At 34.2% G+C, this 14,810-nt stretch overlaps 1 protein-coding gene across 4 annotated transcripts in view; it reads left to right on the top strand.

Annotated features, from left to right (window-relative positions):
* MIPOL1 (mirror-image polydactyly 1) overlaps positions 1-14,810 on the top strand; it is a 336,826-nt gene that overhangs the window by 79,968 nt on the left and 242,048 nt on the right. For all 4 annotated transcript variants that reach the window (XR_013336270.1, XM_077769202.1, XM_077769201.1 and 1 more), the window contains one exon: positions 12,298-12,427. Coding sequence is in view for 3 of the 4 variants with exons in the window: in XM_077769202.1 (XP_077625328.1) it covers positions 12,298-12,427 (130 nt within the window). In the remaining variant the exon portion in view is untranslated. The remainder of the gene's footprint in view (positions 1-12,297; positions 12,428-14,810) is intronic.

Here is a 14,810-nt window from a genome sequence, read left to right as displayed (position 1 = left end):
AGCAGAAACATTGACTCTGTTTTTTAGATAAATATTTCTTCTCAACTAAATAAAATGATTAAACCACAAATACTTCAAAATTTGCTTTACTTAAATTGAGTTTGACAGTGAGATGTAATATTGTATGGCCTGTTGCAAACATTAATTTACTCTTAGGTCAGTGATGTAGTTACATTTAAAAATAACTTGTTCAAATAAACCTTTCTGTTTTTCAAAATAGGCTCAGTAGGCATTATGTAGAGTGTAATGTCTCTTCATTTTTATTACTGTATTATGTTTGCAGTATACAGATGATGTTTAAATTTTACCCATAAGACTATTTAGTTTCCTATGTTGTTTTTGTGATATTTAAAATACATTTTTTAAAAGCCTAATTTTTTAAATTTCTTAAACGCTCACTTTAGAGTCTCTGCTTTATATGTTATTTTTCTTTCTTGCATGTCATCCATTAAAGATTAGCTGTGGAAGGTTGAAGCATGGAGAGATTATGAATGACAGAACAACTCCTGTAGAATAATAATCAGTTTTTGGTATTTAATGCTGTTTGACTTTTGCAGACACATTTCTTATTAACCTTTGGTACAAAGAGAAATCCAGGTTCCTGATATCTCATGGAGAAGATGAATTTGAGATCCTCTTCCAATTAAACTGAAATGAGGCCAATATTGGGTTTTAGCCAAAAGAACTCCTTAGTTTCTAAGTCTTGTGTTTATAAATCTATCTATCCATCCCTCCATCCATCCATCCATCTTAGTTACATTTTACATATAATTCATTAGTTAGCTTGCTGTACTGAATCTGCAAGTATTTAATCTGCTTTTTTGCTTTGCACATAGATTCTTTTCTCTGCACCCAAATTTACATTTNTCTTCTTATTACAGAAAATGCTCATTTGTTTTTGGTAAGAAGGAGAGGAGTTTAACTGTGATTCCTGGAAGCTCAGATCATAGAATCCCTGAAACTTACAACTTAAGTTTTTCTATTCAGGTTAACATGTAAATGTTCAAAGTACAGATCTGTAACTACCCTTATAGCAAAAACGTTAAGACACCACAGCTAATAAACATGGAAAAATAAGAATTGTTGTATAACAGAAAATATTTTTTTCTCTTCAAAAAAGTATTTAATATTGTATACCACACCTCAGATGATATTGACCATCTAATTAATGACTAAGAACAAGAGTGAGTTGTATATAGCAGAAGAAAAGAAAATAATATAATATTTACTTTTAAAAAGTGATACATGGTAGAATACTATTCTGTATAGATAATGGCCATTACTAAAATGTGATAAAGCTTTTAATCTAACCCTGAAATGCACTCACAGTATTACAATGGAACATTATATCTATATATTTATATCTATGTCATCTTTTAATTTGGAAGGAAAAACGATTTCAAGTTTTAGATAAAAACAAAAAGGCCCATCTCTGTGAAATACAGTAGTTAGAAATATTGATGGGTAGAATGTTGATTATAGTATCTTTGGCTGCAGAATCTTGTGAGTGTGAATCAGCATTAATTATGATGAGTGCCAAGTGAAATAATGGTTGAGGGTAGAGTGTGGTCAATTTTGTAAGCTCTCTCCCTCAGAAAGTTTGTGTTTTTCTGGAAAAAAAAACAAAATAAATATTGAGTAAACAGAGAAACTGTTTCAGCAATAATCAATTGATACATTTAATTAGGTATGGTATACTATGAAATTTAGCATGGTATCAGATATTTGAGGGCGTGTCATAATTAGTTATTTAAAACAAAAATAACAGGGGCACCTGGGTGGCTCTGTTGGTTAAGCATCCAACTTCGGCTCAGGTCATTATCTTACCGTTCATGGGTTCGAGCCCTGCATCAGACTCTGTGCTGACAGCTCAGAGCCTGAAGCCTGCTTCAGATTCTGCGTCTCCATCTCTCTTTTCCCCTTCCCCACCCGGACCTCTCTCTCGTGCTCGCTCGCTCTCTCTCTCTCTCAAAAACAAATAAAATTTTTAAAACTTAAAAAATAAAAGATAAAAATTTTTCAGAAAATGATTCTTAAAACTTTTTCCATATGTTTAATTTTAAGGAACAAATGATCTTGGAAAAACTTTAGATAGCAGTTAGATTTTATAGAATTTTTATATTGGCATTTATTAAAATTTAAAGTAGATATTCTATGCAGAAAGTAAATTAAATACCTCTTAAAATAGTGTTTCAAAAGTGCATAAAATAATTGATGCTGGTTTTAATACTTCTGCGATAAGCTTATCTCTCACATTAAAAATTTTAGTTTTATATTTAATGAATGTAAATAGCATATTCTTAGAATGTGTACTTATATCCTTTTGAGTTTTCTGTACTAAATACATGTATATAATAATTCAGTTTTCCCAAAAAATCCTTATTTTATAGTTTTGCTACTAAAACTTACTGTTAGTGTGATTTTTTAATTAATCTTTAGCAGTTTCTATACTGTTGGTAACTATAAATGTATTAGCAACTTTACAGAGGAAAATTTTAAAACATAAGAGCATAAGAAGCTGATTTTTTTTATAGTTTATTGTCAAGTTGGTTTCCATAGAGCACCCAGTGCTCATCTCAATAAGAAGCTGATTTTTAATGTAGTAACCATACTAGGAATTTTGCTCAATAATTAGCTATGTATATACACAGAGATTTGTGTACAAAGATGTTCAATACAGTACTATTTATATGGTCAATATTTGGGAACACTATAAAATCTAATACTAGGAGCATCTTCTATCAAATATGGCATGTCCTAGTGATAAAATCCCATGTACTATTTCATATTTTTAAAGAGTACTAAAGTATATAGGAACATATTCTGTTTAAGTACACACACACAAAAAGTTACAAAACTATATAAAATATTTCTGTCTCTGTTTTCATAATGAGCCTGTATTTTAATTATATTTATGAAATAATCATATAAAATGTTGACCATTCATATACAGTTCTGGAAAAACTTAATAGTCTGACATGTAAAGGGAAGAAAAGAAGCATCAAACTACTTGGAGTAGGTTGGTTAGTTTTCTATTGGTGTAGGGGATTTACCATCTGCATTTAAATTTCCAATAGGCAATTAATACAAAGAGAGAGAAATTAGAATTTTTAAAAAATATAAATATATATTTATTTATTTTTGAGAGACAGCATGAATGGGGGGCAGAGGGCAGAGAGAGAGGGAGACATAGAGTCCGAAGGAGGCACCAGGCTCCAAGCTGTTGGCACAAAACCCCATACAGGGCCTGAACTCACAAACCATGAGATCATGACCTGAGCTGAAGTCAGACCCCTATCCAACTGAGCCACTCAGGTGCCCCTGAGTTTTTAAGGAAATTAAAAGACATAGTATAATTTTTATGGTTCTAGAATATATTTGTGGTGGCTTCATTAAAAAGTATCATATTTGTAAGGAATCCATTTAACTAGTAAAGCAATAATAGTAGATATGCAGATAATATGAAATTCTTTCAAATATAATAAAGACCTTTTATAAAACTGTTATCTATATATATAGCTTAGAATTTTGGAACATGAATTATAATCATTGATTGTTTTATATGTTTCAAATCCTGATGATTTCTTTTTCTCTCTCTTTAATTCAGCCTTTTCTATTTATATAAGTATCTTGAGGATATTAACAAAGGGATTCTTTTCCTTGATAAATGTCTATCTTCCAAATTATGTTATTTAGAGAATCATGATCCAGTGTTTAAACTAGCATGTTTTCCAATATACTGTCTCACTTCTACTGTGTTTTAAAAGTAGTGTGAGAAGTGTAGAATATGGGTTTGTCAATAGACTTGGGTTCTACTAAGAAAATATGTACTCTGTCTTGACTCAATAAACTCATACTTAGTATGGTTCAGCTTCTTCATATTTACTCTTGCCCATATTAGAAAACAATTAGCTTACTAAACAAATTTGAGTATTTGGTGTTGGGGGGTGATCCTCTCTGAATCTTTCTTGAATTTGTCTAAGAATTATAGGATATTTGATAACCATGTTTAAAAATGGAGATATCCAAATATTATTGTAAACACCCAATGATTTGTTTTACCTACAATATAAGTATTTTACTTGGTTGGCTTACATAGTAGCTAATAATATTTGTTAATGTAATTTAACTGCTGTGAACCTTTACTGAACAAATATTGAAATTTATTCAAGTCAAAGAAAGAGAATCTCTAATGACTTTTGTTAAAGCTTCTATTTAATAGTTAAGGAGAAAAGTTTGTATGACATACGAGATGCAATTAACAGTAGATTTTACATTTAATAAAAAGAAAGAAGCATGCGTATTTGCTTTATTCATTCCATCATAATTTGCATTAGAGCTGTGGGTGTTTAATGAGCAAATTCCAACTAAAATGCTATATTGATTTTCTAGTGAACTTTGTAATAGTCATCTACCTTGGAAAAGCTTAGTGTTTACAATTAAGTTTTCTTTACTAAAAATGTTTGAGAGTTGCATATTGATCCTTTGAAAGAACTGAATTCTAGAAAGAATCAGGTTTTTCATAATCAAATTTCACATATAACCTAATGTTCAAAAATTAATTTTAGGAAAACTTAGCATTTACAAAATGTATAATCAGATTTTACGTTTGTATGTTCTATGGCACTTTAAAACTTAACCTTAGAATACTCATAAGGCAGTCTCTTTTTAATATGCACATTATTTATATCTCTAGAGTTGATAGCATTATAGAGGGAAAGAAGAATGTTTTCTCTTGATCAACAATGACCAAATAAGCCCTGAGTATAAAGCATTTAAGCATAGAAATAACTATACTTATACTTACTGTTAAAGTCCTCGACATTGCTAATCTTACCTTTATCATTAAGTGTTATTGTACATAAAGTAGAACACAGCTTACATTAAATGTCACTTTATAAGGATCTCATCATACTTTACAGAAATAATAGGAAGCCTACTGACATTTAAAGTTTAGTAATTAGTATTTTAACCTTTTGATATGTCACAATATTTCAGAGCATGACACACGTTTATCTGTACTTAGATCACTGTGTAGCATCATTTTGTCCATCCTATCTGACCTGCAGATTAGAAGTGTTTTAATTTTTTTTTCATTGAAGTATAGTTGACACACAGTACATTAGTTTCAGGTGAACAACATAATGATTCACCAACTCTACATGTTGTTATGTTCACCACAAGTATAACTACCATCTATCACCATACAACACTATTAAAATCATTGACTACATTCTCTATGATGTACCTTTCATTCTTATGACTCATTCATTCTATAATAGGAAGCCTGTGTTTCCCACTCCCCTTCACTCATTTTGCCTATACCCCCATTTTCTCCCATTTTGGCAACCAACAGCTTATTCTCTATATTATTATTCTGTTTTTTGTTGGTTGGTTGGTTTTATTATTCATTCATTCATTTTGTTTGTTTATTTTAATGCTTGTTTATTTTTGAGAGAGAGAGAGAGACCGAGAGACCAAGTGCGAGGAGGGGAGGGACAGAGAAAGGGAGACCCAGAATCCGAAGTAGGCTCCAGCCTCCAAGCTGTCAGCACAGAGTCTGATGCGGAGCTCAAACTCACAAACCGTGAGATCATGACCTGAGCCGAAGTCAGACACTCAACCGACTGAGCCACCCAGGTGCCCCTGGTTGGTTGTTTTTTGTTGTTTTTTTTTTTTTTAATTTTGTTTTGTTTTTAGATGCTACATGCAAGTGAAATCATATGGTATTTGTTTTCCTGTCTGACTTACTTCACTTAGCCTAATACTCTCTAGGTCAATCCTTGTTGTTGCAAATGTTGTTCATTCTTTTTAGGGCTGAATAATATGTGTATGTATACACTTCTTTGTATCCATTCATCTGTAAGTGGACACTTGGGTTGCTTCCACATCTTGGCTCTTTGTAAATAATGCTGCCCTAAACAGGAGTGAAATGAAGAAATGTTTTATAATGTGAAAAACTTTAAATATCTTAGAATGTTGTGATATTTTGTACAAACTATTATGTCATTATAGTGTGCGGTATATAATATAGCATTCATTCTGAATAATTTTTCTTTCAGTTCCCATTTATAATTTTTGAATGTCACCGAAAATATGTATATACATATATGTGTGTGTGTGTGTGTGTGTACATATATTATATATGGTCCAAATTAATTAAAACCATCTTTTCAGTGTGTCTAGAAATGGAGCCACATTGTGAATCTATGGATTGTGGGTGGTATGGTGGTGATGGCATGGAACCAGTGTTTGTTGAGCATCTACTGTATTTGGTCAAGAGCTTTCATGTATTATCTAACTTAATATGTCCCTAATAACCATAAATGGTGGTATTATATTCTTTTTATGCACCTGAATTGTGACTAAAATAATGTAAGAAATATACAAAAAATAGGTTGCTTATCTTTAGTATGTTAGCACATTGGATCTGAATCAAAGCCCATATTCTTCTTAGTACACCATGTTGCTTTCTATAGACTGTTGTGAGTATCCTTCCTGGAAGGAAATTGTATACAGTTACAAGGGGGAAATAAAATGCATTATTGTAGACTATATTATGGGCAGAAGTTTCTTTCATGCCTTTTTGATTCTGATACATGGTAACAGACTAGTGTACTACATAGAAAGCCACATAGCACTCGTGATACTACCTTAAAAAAAGAAACAACTATGAAAATTGTGCTGCAAAGTACTTCCAAAAGCTATGTTCATAATAAGAATTTACTAACTCTGTCAATTAACAGCATTTTATTTTATGCAAGTGCATATCCAGTTGTTCTACCTCAGTTTGTCATGTAGTTTGTTCATCCATTCATCTGCTGGTAGAAATTTGTGTTTCTACTTTGGGCTGTTATAAATAAAGATGCTGTGAATATTTATGTGTTAAGTCTATGTATGGACATAGGCTTTATTTTCTCTTGAATTAATATCTGTGAGTGGAATAGGTTAGTCTTTGGTAGATATGTGTTTAACTTTTTAAGAAACTGACAAACTGTGGTTCACTCACAGTGCCGTCCAGCATCAGTGAATGAGGGTTCCAGTTGCTCTCTCCTCTTCCCAGTATCTTTAATCATACTTTCATTCTAGCCTTCATGCTAGCCTTTGTGATAGGTATGTGGTTATCTCATAGTTTTAATTTGCATTTCTCTAATGACTATAAAGCACCTTTTTTTGTTGTTATTTATCATCAGTATGTCTGCTTTGATACAGTTTCTAAGTTTTCTGCCCATTTTTTAAAATTGGATTTTTTCCTTATTATTGAGGTTTGAGAGTTTTAAAAATTGTATCTGGATACAAGTCTGTTTTCAGATATGTGCTTTGCAGTTATTTTCTTCCATCTGTGGCTTGTCTTTTAATCTTCTCATCAGTGTCTTTTGAAGAGTAAAGATTTTTAACTGAATTACGGGCGCCTGGGTGGCTTAGTCGGTTAAGCATCCGACTTTCGCTTGGGTCATGATCTCGCGGTTCGTGGGTTCGAGCCCCGCGTCGGGCTCTGTGCTGACTGCCAGCTCAGAGCCTGGAGCCTGTTTCAGTCTGTGACTCCCTCTCTCTCTGACCCTCCCCTGCTCACGCTGTCTCTCTCTCTCTCCTAGAAATAAATAAAACATTAAAGAAAAAAAATTAAAAAAAAAAGATTTTTAACTGAATTAGATTGAAGTCCAGTTTATCAGTTTTTAAGAATTATCGTCAAGAAAGCTTTACCTATCTGAACTCACAGAAGTTTTCTTCTAGAATGTTTATAGTTTTAGGTTTTACATTCATCTTGTGGAATTAAAGGTTGTTTTACCTTTAAAAATTTAATAAAAATTACTAAAATAAGAAAAACAATATAATCATCTCAAGGTCACACTCTACCTTCTCATTTCAACTCCTATACTCTAAATAAGTGTTATTTTTGCACTTATTTAGTGTCAGATTTACTTCATTTTTGTGCCTTTTGTTGGTGACTTCACTGTTTCAAACAGCCCCCAAGTGTAGTGGGGAAATACAGTCTAGTGCTCCCTGAATAGAAGAAGGCTGCGATAATATGTTTGTTAGATAAGTTTTGTTCAGGCATAAGTTACAGTGTTGTTGGCCGTTAATTCAGTGTTGTTATATCAATAGTATGTGTTGAACAAGGTATCTTTAAACAGAAACACATAAAACAGTTATGTATCAGTAGGTTGAGAAAATATTGGTCAGTTTCAGTTAAGTTTTTATCATTATGAGTCCTAATTTTGGTGCTTGTTCGCATACCTGGCAGTGATAAATTTCACCATTTTGGAAGCTATTTTTGTATTCTTACAGAATATTTTTGAGCTTTGTTCTGACATTTACTTACATTTTCGGGAAACAGATCTCTCCTTTGGGGTCTTGTTTTAAAGATAGGCTAGATGTTACCAGAGCAGAGTTTAGTCTGTAGTTAATTAATCCCCACCACTGAAGCAAGACCCTTCTGAGTACTCTATCCAGTACCTCATGAATCTTGAGGTTTTCTAGTCTGGCTGGTGGGAGCAATAAACACTGTTTCTGGCTTTTTGTAGCCTAGGGCACTGTTGCCTCTAATCCTCTCAAGCGGTTCTTTCCCCTGTAAAAAGTGGTTTACTCATACATGTACACCCAGTACTCAACTGACTTTCTGAGGAAGACCCTCTACAGGTCTCCAAAATTTTCTTTCTTTGCAGCTGCTTTTGGTTTTTGGTTTTTGGTTTTCGGGTTTTTTTCTCTAATAGGCTCTCCTGTGAATTCCAGCTGCTTTGTTTTCCCTATACTCTATCTCTGCCCTCTCAAATTGTAGAGTCAGCTGGGCTCCTCCTAGATTCTTCCCTTCCTGTACTATCTTTTGGAAATTCTTTCAGTGTGTTAAGCTGGGACATTCATAGGGCTCAACTCATTCCCACCCATCTTGCCTCAAAGTCACTGTTCTTTTTTTCCTTATAGCCTTGAAAGCTGTCACCACATATATTTTATCCATTTTAAAAAGTTGTTTTAGGTGGAAGGACAAGTCTCTGTTGCTTAAAATTTAATCTTAACATATACTTCCAGAAATTTTATCACACATGCTAACTTTTTTCTACTCAATATTTTTCTTTAAATCAGCTCAACTTTTTAACTAGATAAATATATTATTTAAAATAATTTATTTAAGTTTATTAGTTTATTTTGAGACCGAAAGCGTGAGCAGGGTAGGGGAAGGGAGAGGGAGAAGAGAGAGAATCTCAAGCAGGCTCCATGCTTTCAGAGCAAAGTCCAACAAGGGGCTTGAACCCATGAACTGTGAGACCATGACCTGAGCCGAAATTAAGAGACTCGGATGTTTAACCCCCTGAGCCACCCAGACACTCTAATAAATATATTATTGGCTCAAAAATGTGTTTTGGTAACTTAGAGAAATTTAAAATTTATTAGACGTGAAATTACATGCCACTAGGAGAAATTACAGACCTACTGTGTGCCAGTTAATGTTTTTGTAATACATTAAAACAATACATACCTTAAAAACATGTTTTGCAGCCTGTATTTTTTTTTTAATAGTTTATTGTCAAATTAGTTTCCACATAACACTCAGTGCTCATCCCCACAAGTGTCCTCCTCCATGCCCATCCCCCCCTCCCCCCACATCCCTCAGTCCTCAGTTTTTGTCAGCATTCAAGAGTCATGGTTTGCTTCTCTCCCTTTCCCCCACCATTTCTGCCCTTCTTCTCCCCCTTGTTCCTCCGTCAAGTTCCTCCTAATCCTCCTATACATTGCAACCTGTATTTTATATAACATTGTCCTAGAGGGAAGATGGTGGTAGCTGATGCTGGGAAGGTAAGCCAGAATTGGACTCTAGTTTTCCTTGAATGCCAGACTAAGAACTTTTTTTGCCTTGAAATCTGTGTAGCAGTAGTGAGAAGAGTTACCTGTTTATCCTAAGGTTTTAAGAAGAACATACTACTAATAGATTGAGAGATGGCTTAGTGAGGTCACCTGTCCTATTTTTCTGTTCTCTAAAATGTATTTAGTACATGCTTAACTCTTAGGTTCTGTTATTTTACCCGTTTTATTATGAATTGAATCCATTTTCTTTTTCATTCATAACTAAGAATGACTTAGTTCAGGATTTCATTATTTCTTACCTGGAGTGTTGTACATAATCTAAGATTGGGTCAGGGGGCACATGCAGTCCAAACAGCAACTTTCCACTGACCCCTGCATCTTCCACTCTGTATGCTAATTTGTGGGAGTTTCCTTCTAAAGTATAGATCTGGGGCCCTGGGCTCAGTCAGTTGAATGTCCAACTCCTGATTTCAGCTCCAGTCATGGTCCCAGGGTCTTGGGATGAAGCCCTTCATGAGGCTCCATGCTGAGCGTGAAGACTGCTTAGGATTCTCTCCCCCTCTGCCCCTCCTCCTTCCCCTCCCCTCATGCACTCTTTCTCTCATTAATCAATCACGCACAGCTCTGATCGAATTGTTCCTGTTCTAGAGATCCTTTAGTGTCATATCTAAACTCTAGGATGGCACATATATTTACTTCTAGGCAGCTTAAAGTTTCAGGGAATGGACCATTTACATGAGCTATTCGTGTGAATTCTAGCTTAGACTACTCCTGTAGTCTCCTAACTGGTCTCTGCTTCTACACTTGCCCACGTCTGGACTGTTTCCCACCTAGAAGCCAGAACTCCACTATATAAATGTGATGCTGTCATTTGCTCAGAACTCTCCAGTGGCTACCATGAAAGTTAGATGATATCCAAAATCCTTGCAATGGATCCACAAGGCCCAGTGTGATCTCCCAGAAGTCTCACTGTCTCTTGCTGTGTTCCAGATACATTGTCTTTGATGCCATTACTCACTCTGTCTATCTATCTATCTATCTATCTATCTATCTATCTATCTATCTATCTAATTTTTGGGCCTCTTTTCTCTGACTGTCAGTCTCTTTGTAAGAGAATGTATACACCTCCAGAATGGTAATGCCTTTTCAAACCATTATAGACATATTGACTAAAATAGATGGATGACTGTCACAGGAATTTGATAAATATTTGATGAGAGAATAAATGAATGTGAGTGAATGAATGAATGAACGGATGGATGAATATATTTCTCTTCTCTTAGGCTCACCTTCTTGGATATGGTTTTGACTTCAGCTTTGCCATTACATGTTCCATTTTATATTCTATTATGGAGAAGATATAGGTGACTTATTCTCAGGGTTTGTTTCTTTTCTACCATGTATAATGTAAATAATACAAAAATAACTCCTGATTATGCATTAATCTATGACAAATGTTAGCAAAAGCCAAATGTTCTGTGAACTAAAGGAATATTTCAAACATCCGTTCTAAGTTTATTTTATGATTTGACAGTGTAAATAAAATTTGGTTTAGTGATCTAGGTGTTTAAGCCCCTTTTTGTCTAACATTGTGGTGATATTTTAAAAGTTATGTAAGATTTAAGGTAGAAATTATGCATGAGAAATGACAACATCAAAGCTTCCTAAATAGTGCTGCACAAATCTAGATGACGCTATTTGTATTATAATACATATAAATGGTGCTCCCTGGAGATAATGTAGTGCTAAAGAGCACAGCCCAGCCCGTTTGCTTTTCCTTGGTCCCATTTTCTTTGCTTTTCCTCCACTATGCTACTGAGATAACTATTATCCTGAATTTGGTGATTATCATTTTCATGCTTGTTTTAATGTTTTTACTAATTGTGTTTGTCCATAAACAATAGAGTTGTTTTGCTTTGCACCTCACAATATTTGCCGTAATTTTATTTTTGAAACGTCTCTGTGTCCATAGCTAATTCATTTTAAATGTTGTATCATATTCCATTTTAGTAAGTTTTTTTTTCTAAGTTAGAAACTTAGAAGTTTCTTAGAAGTTCTAAGTTAGTTATTTTCTAAGTATTTGGTATAACATAATGCTGCAATAAACATTTTTTATACATGTTTCCTTGTGCTCACGTGCAAGAATTTCTGTAGCTGCATACCAAAGAGGAGATTTCCAGGTTATAGGCCGGGCAACTCTTCAGCTGTAATAAATATTGCCAAATTGCTCTTCAGATTGCTGTAGAAATATGAACACATATCTGCAGTATATGTGTAAATCCCCTTTATTTCACAAGCTCCATATATTTGTTATTACTTGACCTCTTTGCATTTCTACAGGTAGGAAGTGTATCTCAATCCTACAGTAGCTTTCAAAAATAATATTTTTTCAAGTGATTGATAGTGAATTAATAAAATTATTTTTGCTTTTTACTTTTGCTAAAAGTGTGCATTTTTTATTTTCTCTAATTAATTATGGATTATATATTTTGGTAGCTCTAGTTGAAGAAGTTTATTTTGCACAGAGGGAACGCGATGAAGCTATTATGTCTCGACTGCGGTTAGCCAATGAGGAGAGAGATGAAGCAATTGCACGAGCAAAGCATATGGAAATGTCTCTAAAACTGTATGTATACATTTAAAACTATTTGTGACTTTTGGAGCATTTATAAAATGCATGCATTTTGTGGTGGTTACATATTCAGAAACTTACAGATTCTTAATATGGTACAGTATTAAATTCCATATCCACATAGTCTTTCTGAAACTTTGGACGTGCTGTAGTAGTTTGCATGTCAGGAATAACAGTCACCCCCAAAAAAGAAGAAGAAATACACAGAAATATGTACAATTACTTTCTTTACTTTCATAGTCTGTTGTTGATATCGTCACTGTATCTTCCGTTGTGATGCCTCTTCCCTGTCTTTTTTTTTTAAATTTTTTTAATGTTTTATTTATTTCTGAGAGACAGAGAGAGGCAGTGTGAGCAGGAAAGGGTCAGAGAGAGAGGAAGACACAGAATCCGAAGCAGTCTCCAGGCTCTGAGCTAGCTGTCAGCACAGAGCCCAATGTAGGGCCTCAGACCCACAAACCGTGAGATCATGACCTGAGCCAAAGTTGGACGATTAACCGGCTGAGCCACCCAGGCGCCCCTCTTCCTCTCTTATTATTGCTTTCTTGGTTTATTTCACGTGTGGGTTCTTTCACTGCTCTCTGCTTAATATGCTCATTTCTGTTCTTCACTACTTTTTACTTTATTAGGTTTGTCATAAATTTTAATGACACCTGATATAAGGTAGAGCCTGAGAATCTACATTTTTTTTTTAGTGTTAGAGAGAGACAGAAAGAGGGAGACAGAGAAGCCCAAGCAGGCACCACCTTGTCAGGGCAGATACCGATGCGGGGCTCAAACTCACACTCCTCGGCGTGAGATCATGACCTGAGCTGAAATCAAGAGTCAGACGCTTAATCCATTGAGCCACCCAGGTGCTCCTGATAATCTGTATTTTTAACAAGTAGCACAGGTGATTCTGATATAGGTAAATAATGGACCACACTTAGATAAACAATGCTGTAGAAATAAGTAATTCTCCAATTTTAATGTGACTTCAGTCACTTGGGAAGTCTTGTTAAAATGCTCATTCTCATTCAGTTAAGTCCGGAATGGAGCTTAAGATTGTTTTTCTTCAAGCTCCCTGATAATGTAAATGATGCTAGTCTAAGGAGTCAGATGTAGGTAAAGGCCCTAGAGTATCTAGAAAGATGTTACTTGCAAGATAGGTATAATGTAGTAATGTAATATTTTATGATGATCCATCAATATACTTATTGAGTGTTTGCTCTGCCCATCATTGTGCTAGAGTCCGTGGAGGATTATAGTAAAGTACTATTAAAACACTGTTCATTAGGGAGACAAAAAGTCATTAAATAATTAACATGACAGTGTTCAGTTGTGATTAGGTAATGTGGTTTGTTTTTCGTTTATTTAATGGCTTCATTTTCTTTTGAAAATTGATAGACTCCTTGTAAGGCATTGAACTCATTGAATAATAGACATAAAGAAACAACAACAACAACAACAAATCACCTGAGTTCCCCACCGCCTACTCCCAAATAACTATTTTTATTAATAAAGAAACATTATCCCAAACATTTCTCTTTGCTTCTGTAGTTAAACACTATAGTCTACAAGAATGGATGGCTGATGGTTAAATGGATGGATGCTTAGAATTAATTTGATAAAAATCAAATCATTCTTTACATGGTATTTTATTTGAAAGACCATATAATGTAGAGGTTAACAGCACAGATTCTAGATCCAGGCTTTTGTATTTGAATCATGGCTCTGTTGCTTTCTAGATGTACAGCCATGGACAAATTACTCAGTCTTTGGGACTCATTTTTTTGTCGACAAAATGGGTAAATATTGCCTACTTTGTAGAAGTTGTTATAAGGACTGAATGATTTAGTAAATATTGAAAAGTACCTGGCTCATAGCTAGTGCTATGTGTTACTTGAATTTAGGAGTAATAGTCAATTGAAGCTAAACTAAAGAAATTTTTGAACTTTGTACGAAGTTTTCTTTTAAAAACATTGTTTTAAATGTTTATTTATTGTTTTGAGAGAGAGAGAGAGAGCCCGTGAGCGGGAGAGGGGCAGAGACAGAGGGCGACACAGAATCTGAAATGCTCCAGGCTCCAAGCTGCCAGCACAGAGCCGGATATCGGGCTCAAACCCATGAACTGTGATATCATGACCTAAGCTGAAGTTGGTTGCTTAACTGACTGAACCACTCTGGCACCCCAAAGTTTTCTTATATATTAATTCCCCAAGATCCTTCAGAATTTAAGAGACTAAAAAACATTAAGGTATTAGAATCATCAATTCTTCTTTTCAGTTTTTTGAAACATGCAGTGTTTCATTAAAAACTATGACTTTCAGCTCTGAAATAAATTTTAAACTCCTTTTTCTTTGTCTTTATAAATTCTAGTTTTAAAACATTTATAAAA

The sequence above is a fragment of the Crocuta crocuta genome, unplaced genomic scaffold (assembly GCF_008692635.1).
Source record: "Crocuta crocuta isolate KB4526 unplaced genomic scaffold, BGI_CrCroc_1.0 scaffold65, whole genome shotgun sequence".
Classification (NCBI taxonomy): domain Eukaryota; kingdom Metazoa; phylum Chordata; class Mammalia; order Carnivora; family Hyaenidae; genus Crocuta; species Crocuta crocuta.
Note: the sequence above shows the minus strand (reverse complement) of the source record. Positions and strands in the feature narration are given on the sequence as shown.